This window comes from Tachyglossus aculeatus, chromosome 2, assembly GCF_015852505.1.
Source record: "Tachyglossus aculeatus isolate mTacAcu1 chromosome 2, mTacAcu1.pri, whole genome shotgun sequence".
NCBI lineage: Eukaryota > Metazoa > Chordata > Mammalia > Monotremata > Tachyglossidae > Tachyglossus > Tachyglossus aculeatus.
Window position 1 is genome coordinate 20,230,788 of NC_052067.1, and position 24,582 is coordinate 20,255,369.

A 24,582-nucleotide genomic window follows, 5' to 3' on the forward strand; every position below is an offset into this window, starting at 1 on the left:
CTTGGGCCAGCTGACTAGTTCTAGCTTGCATGGATGCACTAAGCATTTGATTAGTGCACTTGGATCTATACCCTTTCTGAATTTGGCATTCACTCCACCCTCAGCCCCACATCACTTACGTACATACTCATAATTTTTTAGTTTACATTAATAGTCTGTAAATTCATAGTGGGAGAGAACCTGACTACCACCTGTGTTATACTGTACTTTCCTTAGTGCTTAGAGTAATGCTCAGCTCTCAGTCAGCCTTCAATAAATACCACTGACTGATTGATTAGTGCTTAGAATGGGATTGTAGGGAACTGATTTGTGGAACCAACGATACATATCTCATTGGCAATTTTAGCAGCTCTGAGTCATTTAACTTCTGTGTACCTCAGTTTCTTTGTCTGTAAAGACAGTGAGCCCCATGTGGGACTGGGTCTGTATCTGACCTAATCATCTGATTACCAACACTTAGTGTGGTACTTGGCACATGACAAGTGCTTAACAAATACCACAATTATTATTTATCATTAAAATGAACTTCATTTTAAAAGTAAAGGGAACTCAGCTACGACAAATTATCACCTCTGGCCAATCCCCAGGGAAAGATATAATTTATTAAGCTTTAAACTCTTCATCCCCCTCTCAGGGTCACCCTGGAGTTTCCAGTACTCCACCAGTCTCGACTATGGGAGGGACAGTAAAGCAGAGGCGTATTCATTCCATTCCTAGCTTGGGCAGTGGCTAGCGAGTGGAAGGCAATCTGCTACAAGTCGAAACTCACCTGTGTTGGGCAGCAGCGGCATGGGAGAGAGTCGAGGGCAGAGATTCGAGTTTACTGTGTGGAAGGAGGCAATGGTAAATTTTTCCCATTTTTTACCAAATATTCTTACCAAGAAAATACTATTAATACACTACAGAACGATTGCAGATGAAAGTGGGGCATTCTGGGAGAGATGTGACCATGGCATCGCTATGGATCAGACACGACTTGACAGAATAAGACAACGAGGACTTCATCCATGGGCCTAAATAACCTGTCAGTTTCTCAAACAGAAGAATCCTGGCCTTCTGTGAAGTCCATTTTACTTAATGGACTCCAACATAGGAATAGATCAATGTTTCTTCAAGCTGAGTGTGGGGGGAAGTCTCAGTTACCTCCTGGAGATATGACCTGGGGAGAGGAGGGGGACTTGGGGAGAGGATGAGGACTCCTTATCCTCTATTTTTGTCTAACCTTCGCAACATCTCATCATCATCTGTCCTTCCTTCTTCAGATCCACAACTCTATAAACATTTCTACAACTTTGTTGTGGTGTGCTCTCCTAAGTGCTTAGTACAGTGCTCCGCGCACAGTAGGAATTCAATTACTGCCGTCAATCAACTGATTGATTGATTTGATTGGTTGGTCCCAACCACTGGTGGTGCAAGAGAAAAGCTGATCATTTCTGAAGTGGAAAAAACAAAAGAAAGGTACCGTGACTGCTCTTCCCTTTTCTGTTGATTTGTTTTCGGGTGGATGGTCGAAGGGGGAATGGAGAGAGGGTAGTAGAGGGGATGAATGGAAGAGGGAGGGAGGCATGGGATAAAAAACATTTGAAAGTTATAAGACTAGGACCAAGGATTTATAGTTATTATTATAGAAGAACTGGTGAAGTTCAAATTGATAATTAACTTGCTTCATCTTATTGTTGGTATTCTTCAAAAAGAAAAACAAACGAAGACATTTACAAATTTAAGTGAGTGAATGTGTGTACATGCAGGGGTATGTGTGGGTGGGTGTTGGGATTGGAATGAGTAACCATTGTCTAATTTTTTTAAATGTGATGTTCTTCTACCCAGAACTTTTTAAATTAACCACACGTCTAAATGTGCAATGCATTTTAATGCTACTGCTATGCCTGGAAAGTTGATCTAAGAGTAGGGATGTGGCCTAGTCAGCCTGGGAGACAGGAGACCAGGGTCCTAATCCCAGCTCTGCCACTTGCCTGTTGTGTAATGTTGGTCAAATCAGTTAACTTCCCTGTGACTCAATTTCTTCATCTGTAAAGCTGGAGATAAGATACCTGTTCTCCCTCTTCCCTAGACTATGAGCCCCATGTGGGATAGGGACTGTGTCTGATTTGTTTATACTGGATCTACCCCAGCACTTAGTACATAGGCAGTATTATTAAGTACTATTATTGTTATTATTATTATTGGAGGATTTATGAGTTCACCATCCATCGGCACTAAGTTTATCACCACCTTTAGCTCAGTAAGTTCAGGTGCCAACAACCAAGGACCCAGCACCCTGAGAGCCCAGGCAACCAGAGAGGTGGGGATGGTTGAGGCCCGAGGGCAGCAGGGAGAGGAGTCCTCCCAGATCCCCCTACTACTCCCGGATCCCACCCAACAGCAGGGTCTTGGGCACGTCCCTCCCTTAGCATCCATCCCACTGTGGTTAAAGAAAACCCCATCTCTTCAGCTTTTATACCTGCTGAGAGATCCCTGGTTATGGTACTTGTTAAACGCTATGTGCCAAGCACTGATTTAAGCACAGGGGTTGGACATAGTCCAACTTTACAGATGAGGTAACTGAGGCCCAAAGAAGGGAAGTGGCTTGTCCAAGGGCACTCAGCTGACATATAGCAGAGCCGGGATTAGAACCTAGGTCCTTCTGATTTCCAGGCCTGTGCTCTATCCACAAAGCCATGCTTCTTCAGACCTCTCCACCTGGGTGGTCACTAGTAGCCAGGCAGAGCCATGTAATTCAATAGAGCTGGTACGAGGCTGCCACTTCCTGCTACTCCAAGAACCTTAACCTGGACTCTGAGTACTAGTGGGTACCCAGAGACTGCCCAGGTCTGGAGCGAATGGCACCAGAAAGTGCTCCTGGCTCTGTCACATAGGCGGATCAATGTGACAATGTCACACAGATGCTCCATGTGATGTCATCAGGTCATTGAGAAGCAGCATGGCTCAGTGGAAAGAGCCCGGGTTTGGGAGTCAGAGGTCAGGGGTTCAAATCCCTGCTCCACCAATTGTCAGCTGTGTGACTTTGGGCAAGTCACTTAACTTCTCTGTGCCTCAGTTACCTCATCTGTAAAATGGGGATTAAGACAGTGAGCCCCCCGTGGGACAACTTGATCACCTTGTAACCTCCCCAGCGCTTAGAACAGTGCTTTGCACATAGTAATTGCTTAATAAATGCCATCATCATCATTATTATTATTATGTGAGGGGACGGACCAATCAGGCTCTTGCCTCCCAGTACCTGCAGTCCTGCAACAGTGCTTAGCTGCCCCAAATCCAGTGTTATCAAGTCCAGAACACAGTACACTACACTGTAAGGGCTCAAAAAATACAATTGAATGAATGAATGAATGGCAGTGGAAGGGACCACTCTGCAGATCCCACAGATTAATAATAATAATAATAATAATAATAATAATGACATTTGTTAAGCGCTTACTATGTGCAAAGCACTGTTCTAGCACTGTTTAACACTGTTTAGAGAAGCAGTTTGTGGCTTAGTGGGAAGACCACGGGCTTGGGAGTCAGAGGTCATAGGTTCTAATCTCGGCTCCACTACCTGTCTGCTGTGTGACCTTGGACAAGTCACTTAACCTATCTGTGCCTCAGCTACCTCATCTGTAAAATGGGGATTAAAACTGTGAACCCTAGGTGACAATCTGATTACCTTATATCTACCCCAGTGCTTAGAACAGTGCTTGGCACATAGTAAGCGCTTCAAAAATATCATAATTGTTATTATTATTATTATTATCTTGGCACTCCAGTGGTGAGGCAGTGCTTAGTACATTTCTTTGCACACAGTAAGTGCTCAATAAATATGATTGAATGAATGAAGGAGTCCCAAACCATGGGGCTCCAGCCTCTGCCTGCCTCACTCCTGGAGAACCCAGGCATAGGGGTGGGCGGGGAGCAGTTGTGTGTGCAGACCCTAAAACTCTGATACAGGGAACCCTGGCTTCTTCTCACTCTGCCCCTTAAAAAAAGAAATCTAATTGCCGCTCAACAGAATGCTTGGAATGTGACTGTTTATTATTATATTGTACTCTCCCAAGTGCTTAGTACAGTGCTGTGCACACTGTAAATGCTCAATAAATACAATTGAATGAATGAAAATTTGCCACTCAAGGCTGGAAGATATTGGGAAATCCACCGTTGAATAGGGAGATAATAATAATAATGACATTTATTAAGCGCTTACTATGTGCAAAGCACTGTTCTAAGCGCTGGGGAGGTTACAAGATGATCAGGTTGTCCCCCAGGGGGCTCACAGTCTTAATCCCCATTTTACAGATGAGGTAACTGAAGCACAGAGAAGTTAAGTGACTTGCCCAAAGTCACACAGCTGACAATTGGCAGAGCTGGGATTTGAACCCATGACCTCTGACTCCAAAGCCCATGCTCTTTCCACTGAGTCACGCTTCTTCTCTAAGATGGGGCAGGAACCCACAGCTGACAGTCACCAATGGAATTAAGCTGAGCCAATACCCTTGCGGGGACATTTTAGAGGGTGGACGTCTGTGGTGGTCTACAGCTATAAAGGCAGCTCATCCCCTTAATGGAAACTGAAAAGATCAGATCAGAGGTTTCAGTAGTCAATCTGATAACAAATCCTATTATTAGTAATACTAACCTATTAAAGGTCTGCTTGTAGTGATTTAAGTCTAGAGAGAGAATATAGTAATTCTCCTTTCTGAAATGCACGACGGTGAACTTTACATGATCCTCGATATGTGGGTTCACAACTTGTGGAATCATCCACACAGTAAAAGAGATCACTTCATTTGGGATAATCACTCAATTGTTCACTTTGAGTAACCACTAGTGGGTGTATTCCAGCCTTATCTTTCAATCATTCCAGGCAGAGGACTGAAAAATATTTCAATGTTCAAGTAATTTCATGCATGAGTTGCTTCAAATCAGTTTTCTTCTTCCTTGCCTAGCATCTTAAGCTTGAGAACAGTGATTTAAACAAAAGCAAAATCTGATCAAAAATAGGATCTTCATCCAGTGAAGCCTTTGTACTCAGAAAATAACTTCACAAACAGAAGGGCAACCTAATTCTATTGGGCTCTTCCAAAGGGCCTCGTACAGTGCTGTGCACAGAGTAAGTGCTCAATAAATACTATTGATTGATTGGCCGTATATTACAGCACAATAATTCAATTCTAATCTTCAGGGCTATTTCCCTGCACTAGAGTCTGACAGAAGGAGACGACATGTGGTGCGAGGTTCTTTGGTTCATTTTGCATCAGACCAGACCAAATTCCCTAAACATTATGAAGCAACTTTAAGATAGCTGCAGGCAACTGTTGGGTTTTTCCAGAACTGTTCATCTCCCCTCTGGTTGAATGTTGAGGTATTCTAGGCTTTAAAGCTAATTATAACTTCTGCATGTATGTTCATCCTCAGGTCCATTTTCTCTTCATTCCCCCCGGCCCTCACCACCCAATTCTCTTCCTCTCTTCCTCCCTCCCCACAAGCTGTTTTTTTTTTGGTTTTGCTTTGGGGGGTTTTTGGTTTGTTTGGGGTTTTTTTTGAAACTGAGCACTTTTTGAAGGAAATAGGCAGAATTGTGAAGGGATCTAAGAATCACGTACCAAATTCAAACCACCTAAACAGTTGATCCCATGTTTGTTGCATTCCAGGAGACACAGACAGAAAAGTTGGTAGGTGTACATTTAGCATTCCAAAGCTGTTTCTACATTGGCAGAATCAACCATGTTATTTGCAAAATAAAATCGGCAGAACCTAGCATTTTCTAAACAGGCCTAGCAGGTTATTTGCAGCCATCATGGATGATGTTTTACAGAATTAAAAGTGAACTGAGATGTTGGCAAGACTGGAGCAGTTCTGTTTCTCTGATTGTTCTGATCCTGGTACTGGGAAGCAAGAACTCAAGGATGGACATTCCTGCTGTCCTGAAATTCACAGTCCCATTGCAATTTGAAAGAGCCAGTGTGCTTCCCTAAGTACCAAACTGACTACCAATCAATCAATTGTATTTTTTGAGTGCTTACTGTGTGCAGAGCACTATACTAAATGCTTGGGAAAGTAAAATAGAATTGGTAGATATGATCCATGCCCTCAAGGAGCTGATTAACTGGGGAAGCAGAAACTAAAATAAATTACAGAAAGGAGGAAACAAAAGAGTTTCAAGATAGGTACATAAGTGCAGTGTGGGTAGGGAGGGTATTAAAGTACTTGGGGGTACAGACTTTAATGTATAGGTGATGCAGATATGGGAGGAGAGGAAGGGAAGAGAAGGCTTCCTGGAGGAGATATGATTTTAGCAGGGCTTTGAAGATGGAAAGAGCAGCAATGTGCCAGATGTGTAGGAAGAGGAAGTTCTAGGGAGAAGGATGGCTGTGAGCAAAGAGCTAATGGCAAGAGAGACAAGTGAGGCCCAGTGGATTGGTTGGTTTTAGAGGAGTAAAGTGAAGCATTTGGACACCAAGGAGAATAGCCCCTAGTATGGAGAAATCTGGTTATCTGAACACTTTGGGGTTGAGGGCAGGGCCCTCCCTAACTCTCGTGGAGCCTGGAGGGGGCAGCATGGTGGGAACTTCCTGTAGATTGTTTCACAGACTCCGGAAGCCATGAGGAGGTCAGGGAGACTGAAAGGGCTCTCTGGGAAATGGATCCAAGCCTATGCTCCCAATCACAAGGTGAGTAGATTGGGGGTGTGCACTGCCAGGAAGGGAAGTTGGGCCCTGGGGACTTGGTCAAGGAGAAGAATAGGGTAGGGGCTGGGGGAGGAGTCAGATGTAAGAATGGGAACCAGGCCTGAAGCCCCAGAGTGTGGGTAGTGGAGCCACAACTGGATTCGGTCCTCTTAGTTCTGCCCTTCCCATCTCGAGACTGTAAACTCGTTGCATATCTACCAACCCTGTTGTACTGTACTGTAAGAAGCCACGTGGTTTAGTGGAAAGAGCATGGGCTTCCTAATCCCAGCTCCACCACTTGTCAGCTGTGTGACTTTGGGCAAGTCACTTCACTTCTCTGTGCCTCAGTTTCCTCTTCTATAAAATGGGGATTAAGATTGTGAGCCCCACCTGGGACCACCTGGTAACCTTGTATCTCCCCTAACACTTAGAACAGTGCTTGGCACATAGTAAGCGCTTAACAAATACCATCATTATTATTACTGTACTCTCCCAAATACTTAGTGCAGTGCTCTGCACACAGTGAAGCATTCAATAAATACTATTGGTTGATGGCCAATCGTGGGTGGCCTAGAGAGGACAGCTAGCAGCCACCAACATGTCAGAGGGAAGTAGAGTCAGCTGGATGTGGAGATGGAGCCAGAAGCAGAGCCAAGTGGGACTCTAGGCTCTGCCTGATGGCATCAAAACCCCTGAGGCAAGGGGCATCTTCAGGCTGTGGGGGTGGGGGAACCTCATCAGCTGGTAGTTCAAGTAATGAGAAATTCAGTTGCCTGAACCAAATTGGATTTGACTTCTCGGCGGAGCACCTGTTCAACTCTTTTAGGTTGGTCAGGACTGTCTGATCTAGGGACTGCACCGGTCAGGGTTCTGAGAAACCCCCAGGCCAGCCAGCAACCCTGTCCTGATGGACAAAAAGCCAGCCGAAACGGCACACTTAATTTTTATCTGTAGGGTGTGCCGCTCATTGATCTGAGTTTCTTACTTTAAGCAAGTTCATTGTTGGATATGGGCCAAAAGTGCACTTCAACTTTTTTGATCTTCCTGCCTTCCTGCATTTGCCTGGGGTTTTTTGTTTGTTTTGTTTTTATGGCATTTGTTAAGTGCTTACTATGTGCCAGGAGATATACTAAGCACTGGGGTAAATACAAAATAATCAGGCTGGACACAGTACCTGTCCCACGTGGGCAGCTCTCTTCCCCTTCACATAGAGAAGCAGCGTGGCTTAGTAATAATAATAATGACGGTATTTGTTAAGCACTTACTAATGGGGGCCCCCCATGCACCATGGAAAGGTTGCAGATATTGTTTGAATGTACGCGGTCCTGTTGATGGGCCCCCCCACCCATGCACCATGGAAAGGTTGCAGATATTGTTTGAATGTACGTGGTCCTGTTGCCATATTTGGTATGGGCCTTAGACCCTGCAGCACACTGGCTGGGTCCAGGAGCCAAACCACATAAGGAGATAGACTCCACCCAGCTCTGTACCAAATCTGCACCAATCCAGTCCCCACTGTTTTCAAATCTAACAATGACTGTGATCAGCAACAGCAGTATATAAGCCCATTGTATCGGGCGCTTGGGGCCTTTTCCCTTAAGGCAATGAGCCCGTCGGGTACGTTACCCCCTATTCGGTCTTCGGCCTTACCAATAAAAACTTCATTATAACTTTGGACAGTAACATGCTGTCTGACTAATTCTTTAGTCACCCGATGACTTGGTGGCTATCCGGAACAGGGAAGCAGCATGGATCAGTGGAAAGAGCCCGGGCTTTGGAGTCAGAGGTCATGGGTTCAAATGCCGGCTCTGCCAATTGTCAGCTGTGTGACTTTGGCAAGTCACTTAACTTCTCTGGGCCTCAGTTACCTCAACTGTAAAATGGGGATTAAGACTGTGAGCCCCCTGTGGGACAACCTAATCACTTTGTAACCTCCCCAGTGCTTAGAATAGTGCTTTGCACATAGTAAGCACTTAATAAATGCCATTATTATTATTATTATTATTATAACAACCACCGCCATCATTTTGCTGGCCCATACGGGGAGATCCAGTAGATGTGACTGCCTTGGTGGCCATCTGGAACAACCGCCGCCATCACTTACTATGTGCAAAGCACTGTTCTAAGCACTGGGGGGATACAAGGTGATCAGGTTGACCCACGTGGGGCTCACAATCTTAATCCCCATTTTAAAGATGATGTAACTGAGGCAAAGAAGTTAGTGATTTGCCCAAAGTCACACAGGTGACAATTGGTGGAGCCGAGATTTTAACCCATGACCTCTGACTCCAAAGCCCATGCTCTTTCCACTGAGCCATGCTGGAGTCTGGCCTTGGGAGTCAGAGGACATGGGTTCTAATCCTGGCTCCGCCAATTGTCAGCTGTGTGACTTTCTCTGTGCCTCAGTTACCTCATCTGTAAAATAGGGATTAAGACTGAGCTCCACATGGGACAACCCAATTATCTTGACTCTATCCCAGTGCTTAGAACAGTGCTTGGCACATAGTAAATACTTAATAAATACCATAATAATTATGATTATCTGGCAGACTACTGATCTCCCCTTCTTTGAAGCCTGAAATCCCATCTCCTCCAGGCAGCCTTCCTCAACCCTATTTCTCCCTGTAATGCCACTTCAGCATTTTCACATCACTAAGCCCATGGGTACTCACACAGACACCAGGTAGCCTTTATCTACTTATCTTTATATGCTATGGCTTCCTCTTACTTGCAGTTTATTTTAGTCAGTCTTCCCTTCTAGACTGTACGATCTTAAGGGTGAGGATCTATCTACCAATTTTATTATCCTTTTCTAAGTGCTTAGTAAAAGTCTCTGTATACACTAGGCACTCAGTAAATACTCTTCATTGTATCTTTATATGCTATGACTTCCTCTTGCAATTTATTTTAGTCAGTCTTCCCTTCTAGATTGTATGATCTTAAGGGTGAGGATCTATCTTCCAATTTTATTATCCTCTTTTAAGTGCTTAGTAAAAGGCTCTGTGTACACTAGGCACTCAGTAAATACTCTTCATTGATTGATTATTCCAACTAGGCTGGTTTTGAGAACCATGTTCAGAGGATTCACTATGCCTGATAAAGTTGATTATAATAATAATGGTATTTGTTAAGCACTTACTATGTGTCAAGCACTGTTATCCAAGAGCTAGTACTTTACAAATATCCCAGGATATCTGCAGAGCTGGTCTGTGAGCGACTCTAATTACTGAAAACTGTTCATTTTAATATGTACACCTCTTTCCCAAACTCCCTGAAAGAGAAACAATGTGACAGGTTAGAAGCAGGAGGAAGAGGTGTCAAGAAGGAATATGTCTGTTACATTGTTGTGTTGTACTCCCCTAAGCGCCTAGTACAGTGCCCTGCACATGGTAAGTGCTCAATAAATATGATTGATTGAGTAGGGTGTCCCCAGCCTGAGTTGCACCGGGAAGGGTGGGGGGACATGTGTGTTTTGTGTGTGTTTGTGTGCACGCACTAGTCTGTGTGTGCTGTGGTTCGGTGGCTACTAGCATTGGGTAGAGAGGGTCACAGCCATCAGGGGCCAGAGGACAAGGCAGGATGGAGGGAATGGGGTGATGAAAAAGGGAGAGAGTAGAGAAGCAAAAATGGGGTCCCTTCTTAGTAAGAATCTGCCTCCTCTCTTTTTTCTCCTCTCCTCCTCGCCCTCATTTTCTTCCTCTTCCCTGAAGCAGCATGGTGTAACAGATAGAGCACAGGCCTGGGATTCAGAAGGTCATGGGTTCTAATCCTGGTTCCACTGCTTGTCTGCTGTTACCTTGGGTAAGTCATTTTACTTCTCTGTGCCTCAGTTACCTCATCTGTAACATGGGGATTGCATCTGTGAGCACCATGAGGGGCAGGGACTGTGTCCAGCCCAATTTGCTTGTATCCACCCCAGTGCTTAGTACAATGCCTGGCACATAGTAAGTGCTTAATAAATACTATAATTATTATTTTCTCCATCCCCTCCTTTTCATCCTCTTCCACTTCCTCTTCCTTTCTTTCCCTTCTCCTGCCGAGCTTTGTAGTTCGGGGCAGGGCTATGGCAACAAAAGCAATTAACTGAAGCCCTCAACTTGAAGAATTGGGGCGGAGGAGAGAGATTGTGTGTTGAGGTCATGTGTTCCCCAAGCAGTACAGTATTGTATTTCTGGAGATTCCAAGACTAAGCTCGCCCAGGGCAATGCCATCTAGTGGTTCTGCTGGGCTGAACCTTATCCAAATAACACATTTCTTCCCTGCCACCGTTATATTAATGACATACAACTGGCAGGAAGGTGAATAAGGCCCCAGAATAACTAAAGATTTTTTTAATGGTATTTGTTAAAAACTTACTATATGCCAGGCACTCTACTAAGCACTGAGAGAGATATAAACTAATCAGATTGGACATAGTCCATGTCCCACATGGGACTCATGATATTAATACCTATTTTACCAAAGAGGAAACTGAGGCACAGAGAAGTTGATTTGCCCAAGGTCACACAGCAGACAAGTTAATATATTCCTCAAGATATCCTTCATGCTAAACTTGAAAAAGAGAGAGATTGTTATTCAATCTTATTTACTGAGTGCTTACTGTGTGCAGAGCACTGTATTAAGTCCTTGAAAGAGTACAATACAATAATAAATGGACACATTACCTGCCCACAATGAGCTTACAGGCGAGAGAGAGAGAGAAAGAAGATGAAAGGAGAAACAAATAAATGATGGGAAATGGATAGAGAGAGAGATGCAGTAACTCATTCAATCATATTTATTGAGCGCTTACTGTGTGCAGAGCACTGTACTAAGCGCTTGGGAAGTACAAGTTGGCAACATATAGAGACGATCCCTACCCAACAACGGGCTCACAGTCTAGAAGGGGAAGACAGACAACAAAACAAAACATGTAGACAGGTGTCAAAGCTCAACTTTATTGCTGAGTCACCAGGGTGACTCCCACAAAAGGCTGGACCCGTAGAGAACCACACTAACGCTGAGGGTTTTTGTTAGTCATTGGGATAACACATCCGTCAATCCAAGAGGATGCATCTAAGATGTAAGGAACCAAGTTCTAGACCTAAATGGGTGCTCTTGGACAGAAAAAAATCACCCAGCAAAGGTTTCACACTCAAGTCTGAGGAGAAACCAACCTCTGGAGGGACTGTACAGTTCAGTATTTACTATTTAGCCTTTAGTCCACAAAAGAGAGCAAGAGAGCAGTGCCCTTGCTGGCCTGGTGAGATTAGCAAAGAGTCCCTTCCTGGCATGGGAGAACAGTCAGTGAAAATGAAGCAACTTGTGGAAAGACCACAGGACTGGGATCCCAGCTCTTCCACTTGCCTGCTGTGTGACCTCGGGAAGATCGGTTAATGTCTCTGTGTCTCGGTTTCCCCATCTGTAAAATGGGGATTAAATATTTGTTCCAACTTCTTTTTAAAATCGCCCTTTCCTCTCCATCCAAACTGTTACCATGTTAATACAATCACGCAACCTACCCCGCTTTGGAGTACTGCATCAGCTTCTTGGCTGACCTCCCAAGCCTCCTGTATTCTCTCCCCACTCCAGTCCATACTTCACTTTGCTACCTGTATCATTTTTCTACAAAAACGTTCAGGGCATGTCACCTTGCTCCTCAAAAAACTCCAGTGGTTGCCCATCCCCCTCCGCATCAAACAAAAACTCCTCACCATTGGCTTTAAAGCACTCCACCACCTTGCCCCCTCCTCCCTCACCTCGCTACTCTCCTTCTATAACCAAGCCCACACACTTCACTCCTCTAGTGCTATCCTTCTCACTGTGCCTTGTTGTGTCCTGCCTCTTGCCTGGAACACCCACCTCAAATTCACAGAAAATTACTCTCCGCCCTCCCACCCCCCTTCAAAGTCTTATTGAAGGCACATCTCCTCCAAGAGGCCTTACCAATCAATCAATCAATCAATCAATCAATCATATTTATTGAGCACTTACTGTGTGCAGAGCACTGTACTAAGCGCTTGGGAAGTACAAGTTGGCAACATATAGAGACAGTCCCTACCCAACAGTGGGCTCACAGTCTAAAAGGGGGAGACAGAGAACAAAACCAAACATACTAACAAAATAAAATAAATAGAATAGATATGTACAAGTAAAATAAAAAGAGTAATAAATATGTACAAACATATATACATATATACAGGTGCTGTGGGGAAGGGAAGGAGGTAAGATGGGGGGGATGGAGAGGGGGACAAGGGGGAGAGGAAGGAAGGGGCTCAGTCTGGGAAGACCTCCTGGAGGAGGTGAGCTCTCAGTAGGGCCTTGAAGGGAGGAAGAGAGCTAGCTTGGCGGATGGGCAGAGGGAGGGCATTCCAGGCCCGGGGGAGGATGTGGGCAGGAGGTCGATGGTGGGACAGGCAAGAATGAGGCACGGTGAGGAGATTAGCGGCAGAGGAGCGGAGAGTGCGGGGTGGGCTGTAGAAGGAGAGAAGGGAGGTGAGGTGGTGGGGGGGGGTGAGGTGATGGAGAGCCTTGAAGCCGAGGGTGAGGAGTTTCTGCCTGATGCGCAGATTCATTGGTAGCCACTGGAGATTTTTGAGGAGGGGAGTAACATGCCCAGAGCGTTTCTGGACAAAGACAATCCGGGCATCATCATCATCATCAATCGTATTTATTGAGTGCTTACTATGTGCAGAGCACTGTACTAAGCGCTTGGGAAGTACAAATTGGCAATATATAGAGACAGTCCCTACCCAACAGTGGGCTCACAGTCTAAAAGGGGGGCAGCAGCATGAAGTATGGATTGAAGTGAGGAGAGACAAGAGGATGGGAGATCAGAGAGAAGGCTGACACAGTAGTCCAGACGGGGTAGGATGAGAGCTTGAACGAGCAAGGTAGCGGTATGGATGGAGAGGAAAGGGGGGATCTTGGCAATGTTGCGGAGCTGAGACCGGCAGGTTTTGGTGACGGCTTGGATGTGAGAGGTGAATGAGAGAGCGGAGTCGAGGATGACACCAAGGTTGCAGGCTTGTGAGACGGGAAGGATGGTAGTGCCGTCAACAGAGATGGGAAAGTCAGGGAGAGGGCAGGGTTTGGGAGGGAAGACGGAGTTCAGTCTTGGACATGTTGAGTTTGAGGTGGCGGGCAGACATCCAGATGGAGATGTCCTGAAGGCAGGAGGAGATGTGAGCCTGGAGAGAGGGGGAGAGAGCAGGGGCAGAGATGTAGATCTGGGTGTCATCAGCGTAGAGATGATAGTTGAAGCCGTGGGAGCGAATGAGGTCACCAAAGGAGTGCGTGTAGATCGAGAACAGAAGGGGACCAAGCACTGACTTACCAGACTTAGCCCCCCACCTTTCTCTTCTCCCACTCCCTTCTGCTTTGCCCTGACTTGCCCCTTTTGTTCTTCTCCCCTTCCCAGCCGGACAGCACTTATGTACATATCTGTAATTTATTTATTTATGTTGATGTCTCTCCCAGCCTCTAGACTGTAAGCTCATTATGGGCAGGGAATGTGTCTGTTCATTATTGTATTGTATTTTCCCAAGTGCTGAGTACAGTGCTTTTCACACAGTAAGTGCTCAATAAATATGATTGAATGAATGAATGAATGAATGAATGAACTATGAACCTCCTGTGGGACAGGGACTGTGTATGACCTGATTATCTTGTATCTTCCCCCAGTATTTAGTACAGTGTACATCATAAGGACTTAACAAATACACCATTTTTCTTCTTATTGTTGTTATGAATATTATTAACAACAAAATTATGCTGCAGGTGGTTTTTTTGGGGAGGTAATAAAATATACTGTCTCAAAGTTGCTGATCTTCCTCTTAATGGGGGCGTGCTCCTGTCTTGGGAGAGCAATGAACAAACTCACCTCAGAGTCAAGATGTAGGTCTTTCCTGCCTTAAGTTGTGATCATAATAAAAATACTAATAGTATTAATCACATATGTGCCAAGCACTGTACTAAGATAGATACAAGATAATCAGATCCCTCATGGGGCTCACAATCTGAGTAGGAGGGAGAACAGGTATTTAATCCCCATTTTATTTTTGCAGATGAGGGCACTGAGGCACAGAGAAGTGAAATGATTTGCCCAAGGACACAGAGCAGACAAGTGTTGGAGCTGGGATTAGAACCCAGTTCCTCTGACTCTCAGACCTGTACTCGTACCAGCACTAGACCATGCTGCTTCTCTATTGGCAGGAACATCTCCATGAAGGAACTGAAAGCTATTAGAACATGGCAGGAAGGTGGAAGGACATGGAGTGGGTCATAAATGCTGCCCAAGCAAAAGGGCAAGGACTGTGCCCTGTGTCTTTCTTTTAACCAAGGATGATTTCATTCAGCTACATTTCCTGCTCCAAAACTGTGGTTTATACCACTGGCTGCTGAGTGTATGCTGTCAGCAAAAATGACAGTGCATTCACAGCAGCTTCTGCACAATATGTTGTAGGAGGAAGTCATTGGACCCCCATAAATTGGACTGTCAAACTGGAAAGGAGAGCAGAGAATATGAAGCAGAGTGAAGGGAGGTGTTGCAGGCTAGTCCAAATTAATCATTCAATCAGTCATATTTATTGAGCACTTACTGTGTGTGGAGCACTGTTCCCTGACACCCTCACCTATCGGTTCTGTTTCAGCTGCAAAGAATTAGATGGTGGGGGGAGGGATCAGCAGAGAGAGAGAGGGGAGAGGAGATACAGACACGGCAGGTTGAGGCAGTGCTCTACAATAGTTCATTCAATCGTATTTATTAAACGCTTTCTGTGCACAGAGCACTGTACCAAACACTTGGGAGATTACAATATAACAATAAACAGACACATTCCCTGCCTACAACAAGTTTGCAGTCTAAAGAACACTGAACTTTGTGCTCTTGGCAGTGCAGACAACCATACTAGAAGTGTCCTTGATGATATGGGGCTAACTCATTTTTTTTTAATGGCATTTGTTAAGGTCTTACTAACTTGTCAAGTACTGTTCTAAGCACAGGGGTAGAGACCAGTTTATCAGTCCCTGTCTTTCATAGGGCTCACAGGGAGGGAGGAGGATTTAAGCCCCATTTTACAGATGAAGTAACAGAGATACAGAGAAGTTAAGTGACTTGCGCAAAGTCTCACAACAGGCAATTGGCAGAGCTGTGGTAAGAACCCAGGTCCTCTGACTCCCAGGCCCAGGTACACTTTCCACTAGGCCACACTGCTTCTCTACTGTAATGCCATCTGAAAGTCTGTCAACCTGTATTGGCATGAAGACTTTGATAGTATGTTTTGCTAGTGTCAGTAGTTGATTAGGCTGCACATAGCGATAGTCATCTTTAGGTTCTGGTGGATTACTCCGTGAGACTTGTAGAAGTTAGTCATTTCATCTTTCTTCTTGTACTCCCCTCTTCTCCTCCTCCTTTTCCCACTCCTCCTCTCCCATCAAGAGGCTGCTACAGTTAGTTTAGGCACACGTATGCAAATTTGAAGATCAGGGGGAGGGATTAGGGAAGAAGTGGTGATCCTATGTATCTATGAAATGGGCATTGTTGTTACAACCCATTTTGGCTCCAGGAAAGATAACTGCATTATTACTGATGCCATTTTAATAATGGTGTTTGTTAAGTGCTTACTATGTGACAAGCTCTCTACTAAGCACTGAAGTAGATACAGGATAATCAGGTCAGACACACTTCCTGTCCCTCATGGGGCTCGCAGTCTAAAAGATGAAGGAACTGATTCACAGAGAAGTTAAATGACTTGCCCAAGGTCATACAGCAGGCAGGTATCAGAGCTGGGACTCCCATGCCAGTTCTCAAGGCCACGCTGCTTTACCCCTTCGTCACCTAGTGCAGCCTGGCACAGTGGGAATGGTGCCAGCAAAGTCAAGAGAATGTAAGGGGCACCATGCAAACCACCAGCTCTATCAATCAATTCATGGTATTACTGAGCGCTTACTGGGTGCAAAGGCTCTGTACTTTCATTCAGGTCTTGGTCCCCGCGTTTTCGTGACTGGATTGAAGTGTGTCCATCATTTTCGACAGAAGTTTCTATCATTGCCTGACAGTTATCAGCACACAAAGCAGCCTTTAAAAATATGGCCTCAAAACCTTACTGAACATCTAAAATAAAGCGAGTGCTTAGTACATAAACTCCATATATATAGCTTGACCCCAGTCCGTGTTGTGTTTCAACTGGTGAATTGTTGTATCATCATCTCCCCTCCCCTGACACTCTGTGGGGATTCTGATCAGAGGCTTTTCCCAGCCCAACTTAGCACTGCCCTGCCATAGTGATTAGATAATTACCCTGGTTTTTCCTCTTTAAGTCCCTCTGATGAAAGGAGATGTAGAAATACAAAGTACTATTTTTATTGATAATTATTTTTCCCTGGTCTCCACACAACTAAACAGTTTATTCCCTCCTTTAGGGAGATAATTGTCAATTAAGAGTGCATAACTGGGCATCAGATTTGTTTTCAAGCTGTGCTAATGACCCGTGAATAGCTATACTATATGGAAGCTAACTCATTTCTCTCAGTAACTGTTTATAATAGGTGAGATATAGTTCAGGCGTACCCCGGGTTATACCAGCCTATGTACGATGCAACTACTCAAGGATATTGTTTGATGGTTCATTCTGGTTTACAACCACCCCAATATACACTGGATCCTGAGAAGCAGCATGGCCTAGTGGAAAGAGCACTGGCCTATTAGTCAAGGGACCTGGGTTCTAATGTCACTTTTGCCACTTGCCTCCTGTGTGATCTTGGGAAAGTCACTTAACTTCTCTGTAACTGTTTTCTTCTCTGTGAAATAGAGATTAAATACCAATTCTCCCTCCCCTTCAGGCTTTGTCCAACTTCATATTCTTCTGTCTACCCCAACACTTAATACAGGGCTTGGTTCATAATAAGTGCTTAGCAAAAACCACTGATTATTATAATAATAACTATTATTTATTATCCTAAATTATAATATGCAAGTCTGTGGAAAAGCATACCCCATGGTACAACCATTTTATGCTTTTTGAAGATGTGGTTGTATTATGGGGTATTTCCAGTATTTTATTGTGATTTGCTTAGATGTATGGAAAACCCGATATAAAACCTCTTAGTTTACTGAGTTCTCTCAAAAGAAGCTCCATGAGGGTAGGAATCATGCCTTCTTACTCTCTTGTAATCTCCCAAGAGCTTAATAGAGTGCTCTGCACACAGAAAGCCTCAATAAATATGATGGATTGATTGAAAGAAAATCAACTTCAAAAAAAAATCAGAATGAAAAACTCTTTTTCACCAGAGCATAATATATTTTATTTCTTCTAGAAGAGCCATGTTGACTGTTTTGTTTACAAACTTACCCTCTAAATGAACAGCTAGTCTTTGGAATACCTATGCTATGACAGAGACATGTAAAATAGAAATGTAATTGCTCCTGCCAGGCTAGAAAAAAATATTTTACTGAAAACCACTGAAAAGGATATAGCATGCAACTCTGACAGCTAAACTTGTAAAATTACACCAGAAGCAAAAAGATGATTTAAACAAAGCCTACTTGATTCTGCCAGAATATGAACAAGACACTTTCATCTACATCCTGTAGCATGGCAGCTTTTGACAACTTTATTTCAAATGTCCAGTTGCTTGTGTTGAGCTAAAATGTACTAGGAGAGAAAGCTAAGATGAAAGAGTGTTTATTACTCTATAAAATATTTTTCCTCGGATAAAGGGGTTAACTGCCCAATTTTCTCCATTTTAGCATGGTTTAGTTGACCATGGGTATGGGACTAGAAACCTAGTTATAGTTCTGGCTGTGCCACTTGTCTGTTGTGTAACTTGAGTAAGTTATTAGCAGTTCTGTGCCTTGGTCTTCTCATCTGTAAAATGGGGATAAGATACCTGTTCTCCCTCCCTTTTAGACTCTGAACCTTGTGAGAGAGTCAGGGACTAACTGATCTGCTTACCTTGTATTTCCAAAACATTTAGCACAGTGCTTGGACAAAGTAAATGATTAACAAATGAGAAGCAGCATGGCCTAGTGGATAAAGCAAGGGCCTGGGAGTCTGAAGAACTTGAGTTCTAAACCCAGCTCCACCACTTGTCTGCTGTGTGATATTGGGCAAATTACTTAACTCAGTTACCTCATCTGTAAAATTTGGGATTAAGACTGTGAGCCCTATGTGGGACATGGACTGTGTCCAATCTGATGTAGCTTGTATCCACCCCAGTACTTAGCACAGTGCCTGGCACATAGTGAACACTTAACAAATACCATTTAAGAAAAAAAGGAGAAAGCAGTTGTTACCCTTAATTGTTAAAAAAAGACTCTACTAACAGCGGAAGTCCACCTATAGTTGCATGTGTGACTGAAAAGGCCTATGCAAAACCCTCCAGTTCCAATCGCAGTGGGCACACACAAAGCCATTCCTCACTGTGCTGATGTGATTGCAGTTCCTGGTGCTGTTTTCACTTTTGCCTCCTTGCCTCATAATGTTCTCAGAGCTTTTGCTCAAAAAATGCAACTCCTTTCTTAATTGCAGAGAGCAATGCTTGTATGTGTGTGTGACAACTGGTTCCCAGATTTTAGGTGAGATGCAGCATTGTCTAAGACTTTGTGTTGTCTTTGTCCTCCTAGCCTTTGGTTTCCCAATTTCATTTCACTACCCAGCAGCAGTCATCCTACATTCTCCTTACATATCCCACACCACACAGCTGGGTTGAGGTGAGCCTAGCCTCAGGGCTAAGAGACTGACTTTGTCTTGTTCTTTGTGGTCGATGACAATAATAATGATGATGATGGTGATAATAGTGATATTTGTTAAGCACTAAGTGTCAAACATTGTACTAGGCTGTGGTCAGTCAGTCAATCATATTTATTGAGGGCTTACAATGTGCAGAGCACTGTCCTAAGCACTTGAGAGAGTAAAATATAACAGACACATTCCTTGTCCATAGCGAGCTTTCAGTCTAGAGGGGTAACCATAATAATAATAAAAATGCTGGTATTTATTAAGCACTTGCTTTGTTCCAAGCACTGTACTATACTCTGAAATAGAAGGTTATCAGGTTGAACGCAGCCAATGTCCCATATGGTGCTCACAATCTAAGGGGGAAGGAGAACGGGTATTGAACACTCATTTTATAGATGAGGAAACTGAGGCCCAGAGAAGTTAAATGACTTGCCCAAGATTAAGTGGCAGAGTGATAAGAAGCAGAGATTAAATTAGAACCCAGATCCTCTGACTCCCAGGCTTGTGCTCATTCCACTGTATCTGCTTCTCGCAGATACAGGATAAGGAGATCCTATTCTGCATTTAATGCCCTGTAGGGGATACCAATGAAATCCCTGAAGGAGTTGAAGGTGGCATCTGTAGGGAGTTGGGGGTCTCACAGCTGAAGTGGTTGGACAGCGTTATAGTTTAATCTGGACCCCAATACCACATTGCCACCACACAATGTCCTAAAGGATGTGCTAGCCTTCTTGGTTCAATTGCCTACTTCCTTGTCTATCACTGAGAAGCAGCGGGGCCTAGTGAGTAGAGAATGGGCCTGGGAGTCAGAAGGACCTGGGTTCTGATTCTGACTCTGCTACTTGTGTGCTCTGTGTCCTTGGGCAAGTCACTTCACTTCTCAGTGCCGCAGTTCTCTCATCTGTGAAGTGGGGATTAAGACTGAGCTCCATGTGGGACAGGGACTGATTTGCTTGTATCTAACCCAGGGCTTCATATTCATACACTGCCTGTAAGTGTTTAGCAAATACCACAGTTACTGTTACTGTCATTATTATTATCATTATTATCGCTGCATCAGAGGTCATTGTTCTGCTTAGGTAACATAATTCTGTGACTCTGTTCAGCTTGGTGATAACAATACAGATTTTTGGTCCTGGGTCTGGCTTCCTGGGTTCAGCTTACTACATTACCTAAATTTTCAGTTCCCTCATAATCAAGTACGTTTGAGGGAAAAGGAAAGCCATGCTGCCTACTGTCTTTGCTTCTAACGTTGTCGTAGTGGAACACCCTTCACAGACGTCACAGCAATATTGTTTGATAGGAGAACACTGGCAAACAGCCTAGAATTTATTTTGACTTTAAACTTTGAATAGATGCAAGTCATTCTCTCACAGGTCTGGAACATCTCAGTGTCACTGAATAGACATCAGTTTTGCCGAAGCCTTAAGTTGTGTCCATTTTAATTGACATCACTAACTGATTTTGCCATTAAGCTGCTAGTATTGTCAGTAATATTGTTGCTATTGTCTGAGAACATTTTCAACACTTATTCCTCCACTTTTTTTTCCAGTGGGCCCTAAGTGCTCTGAGTAAGGCTTGTCCTTCCGCAAAACAAACAAGAATTTGCCCCTAAATACTCAGTCCTTCATTGCAAATAACTTTAATTACACCAATCACTCATTCCAAAACTTTTTAAAAATTGTCCCTTAGACTATAAACTCTTTGTGAGCAGAGAACATAGCTACCAACTCTGTTTTACTGTAATCAATCAATTATATTTATTGAGCACTCACTGTGTGCAGAGCACTGTACTAAGCGCTTGGGAGAGTACAATATAACAGAGTTGGTAGACCTGTTCCCTGGACACAATGTGCTTAAAGTCTAGAGGGGGAGGCAGACATTAATATAGATTATGGATAGGTATATAAGTGCTGTGGAGCTGAAGAAGAGGTGAGTAAACGGTTCAAATCCAAGTGCAGTGATATGGCTTTGAAAGTTGAAGAGTGATTGATTGTTTGTTGGCTATGAAGAGGAAGGGAGTTTCTGGCCAGAGGCAGGATATAGGCTAATAGACAAGATTGACATACAGTGAGTGATCTGCACACAATTAAATGCTCAGTAAATAACACTGGCTGATTGATTTTTAAAACTTGCTCAGTTGCCATGGTGCTGACTGCAAGGTATGGCAGAAGAGCCAGGGAGCGCAGTGCAACCTCATTTATAGTCTATCAGTCAATCAACCAATGGTATTTATTGAGCTCTTAGGTGTGCAGAGGACAACACAACAGAGTTGATAGATATGTTCCCAACCCACAATGAGCTTACAGTCTAGGAGCTGAACTGTACTAATGCCTAGGTGTGAACTCATTGTAGACACTGAAAGTTGTGTCCAGTGTTTTCTGAAACAATTGTTTTCTTTGAGATTTGGAAGAAGTTATGTTTGGCTTAAAGTTTTGATGGTTCCATGTATCAGAAGTGTACAGTTTTAGCAGATATATATTTTGTAAATTTAGTTTGACATGCAAAATAAATAAAAAATTAACTGACTTTAGAGTCCCAAGAACAAGGATTTTGGGGGAAAATGGGTCTGAGTAGTGTCTTACTTTTGTGTTGTTATACAATTAAGGGATCTTCACTGTGCTAATTTCAGTTAGCTTTCAAAACGTACTTTGGAGTCAGTATTTCGTGGGTTTTCTTACCAAATGATCTAAAAACATACATTTTTTCTTGGTTAAATAAATATACCCAAAGTAGGTTTTTGTTTTGTTTGAGAATTTTTGAGCACGAGCAAACACCAAGATTTGGATTAAAATAATACCGAGAAATGAGTGAGGCCAGTGAAAACAGACCAGAGTCAAGATTGCATCATTTTCCTTTGCTCCTTTGCTTGGCTTAAGGAGCCTCCTTCTTTGTGGTTTCTGGCACTGATGTTTATTGTGCTCCTGAGGGATAGTCTTCCTGCCTGCCTATCAGCAGAGCATTTGGCCAACAGACACATTCCTGTGAGTCTCCTCTCCATTCGTTTCAGGTTTTCCAATCAATGTTTTTCTTTTTTTGGAAAATTGCATGACCGCTCACCAGCAGCTGTCTAATCAGGAAGATATATCAAATCAAAAGGAGTTTCAGAAAACACAATTGAAAGAAGAATCCTTCTTTGATGCCAATTTAGAAACTTTTAATCTGAATGGCATTCTGGAAGTTGTTCTACCTACCTCTGTTTCTCTCTCTCCCTCTCTCTTTCTCTTTACATATTGTCTTTATTGTTTTCAAAACTTTAACTGGAAATTTGCCTGAATTCAGGACACTCATTCATTCAATAGTATTTATCGAGCATTTACTGTGTGCAAAGCACTGTACTAAGCACTTGGGAGAGTACAATATAACAATAAACAGATGCTTTCCCTGCCAGCAGTGACACTGCAGTCTACCAGTGGAGACAGACATTAATATAAGTAAATAAATAACATGTACCTAAGTACTCTGGGGCTGGAAATTGGTGAGTAATGAATGTAAAATATTGGGTAATAATACACATTTGGGAATAATGAAGGTAAAATATTTTAATGCTAATTAAAACTATTTCACTTGTGAAATACCTGTTGTACTTTTAACTGTTTTTAATTGTTTGTCTCTTTTCAGAGTTAGAATTACTTGTATGGGAGTGTAGGCATGGAAGAGTGGACAGGCTATTTACAATGTAGTGATTGAGATGTCTTTTGTAACAGAAGTGTATATTCCACACTTCAGCACTTACTATGTGCCAGACACTGAACTAAGAGCTCATAGTCGAAGTGTGAGGGAGAACAAGTATTTAATCCCCATTTTACAGGTGAGGAAACTGAGGCAGAGACATGTTAAGTGACTTGCCCAAGGTCATACAGCAGGTAAGTGGCAAAACTGGAATTAGAATTCAGGTCCGGGGTCTTTCTACTAAGCTAACCTGCTTCCCACAGTATGTTAATGACATGTTTAGCTACAGTGTCAAGTATAGGTGAAACCTTGTTAAAATTGGTAAAACACACAAGGTGAACCTTCTTATATACAGGAGAAAAGAAAGACCCAGTGGATTTGATAATGCTACCTGTAGAGAAAAAACAAGGCTAAGGCCTCACTATTGTTGATTTATGCTGTGGGACCTGAATCACTGGAAAGAGAAATTGACTCCATATGGTCACAGGCTGCAGAGTCACTAGGGAAGGGATCTAAAGTGCAAATCTTTATTGATCACGAGGAGATAAAAGCACAGGACATCAGCATTCTGGGCAGGGTCTGTCAATCAAGCAGTCATTTCTAAGGATGCAATTGCAAAAAATAAAGCCCCCTGCACTTCTCAATTAAATGGATTTCAGTCATTCTGCAAGCAAGTACAGTGCTTGGCACATAGTAAGTGCTTAACATATGTCATTATTATTGTTATCATTTATATTATCTTATACTAATAATAAATGTGGTATTTGTTAAATGCTTACTAGGTGCCAGGAGCATATTTTTCTCTTTCAAACATCCATTCTCTCCTCATGGTCCAACTAGATGAAAGTCAGGGAACAGTTTGTCCTTCCTGAAGCTGGTCTTCTGAAGTTGCCCCGGGTCACCTAACATAGGTGAGCCTTTTATTACTTTTTTTCCACTTAGCTGCCCTCCTCTCATCTATTTCCCTCCCTTTTCCTCCCCCTGCCCCCCCAGTTTCATTTTCTTCACCATTCTTTCCCCCTTCCTGTGACTCTCCCCACAACCCCTGCACGCTCTGCATGAAGCCTGGGAGAAGCAGCATGGCCTGGTGGAGAGAGCATGGGCCCAGGAGTCAAAAAGACCTGGGTTCTAATCCCAGCTCTGTGAATTACTTGCAGTGTGACCTTCCACATGTTTTGTTTTGTTGTCTGTCCCCCCTTCTAGACTGTGAGCCTGTTGTTGGGTAGAGACCGTCTCTATATGTTGCCAACTTGTACTTCCCAAGTACTTAGTACAGTGCTCTGCACACAGTAAGTGCTCAATAAATATGATTGAATGAATGAATGAACTTAACTTCTCTGTGCCCTCAGTTTCCTCAATTGTTAAATGGGGATTAAAAGCCTGTTCTCCCTCTACTTAGACTGTGAGCCCCATGTGGGACAGGGACGGCGTCTGACCTAATTAACTTGTATTTACCCCAGTGCTTAGAACAGTGTTTGATACATAGTAAGCACTGAACAAACATCATAAAAAGCGTCCCTCCCTAT

At 43.4% G+C, this 24,582-nt stretch overlaps 1 protein-coding gene across 1 annotated transcript in view; it reads left to right on the top strand.

Moving 5' to 3' along the window:
• The first annotated feature begins 2,194 nt into the window (after positions 1 to 2,194).
• The window catches only part of WIPF3 (WAS/WASL interacting protein family member 3), a 133,171-nt gene continuing 110,783 nt past the window's right edge, over positions 2,195 to 24,582 (top strand). Inside the window, exon 1 of the mRNA XM_038761385.1 lies at positions 2,195 to 2,484. Within this exon, the coding sequence (XP_038617313.1) occupies positions 2,195 to 2,484 (290 nt within the window). The remainder of the gene's footprint in view (positions 2,485 to 24,582) is intronic.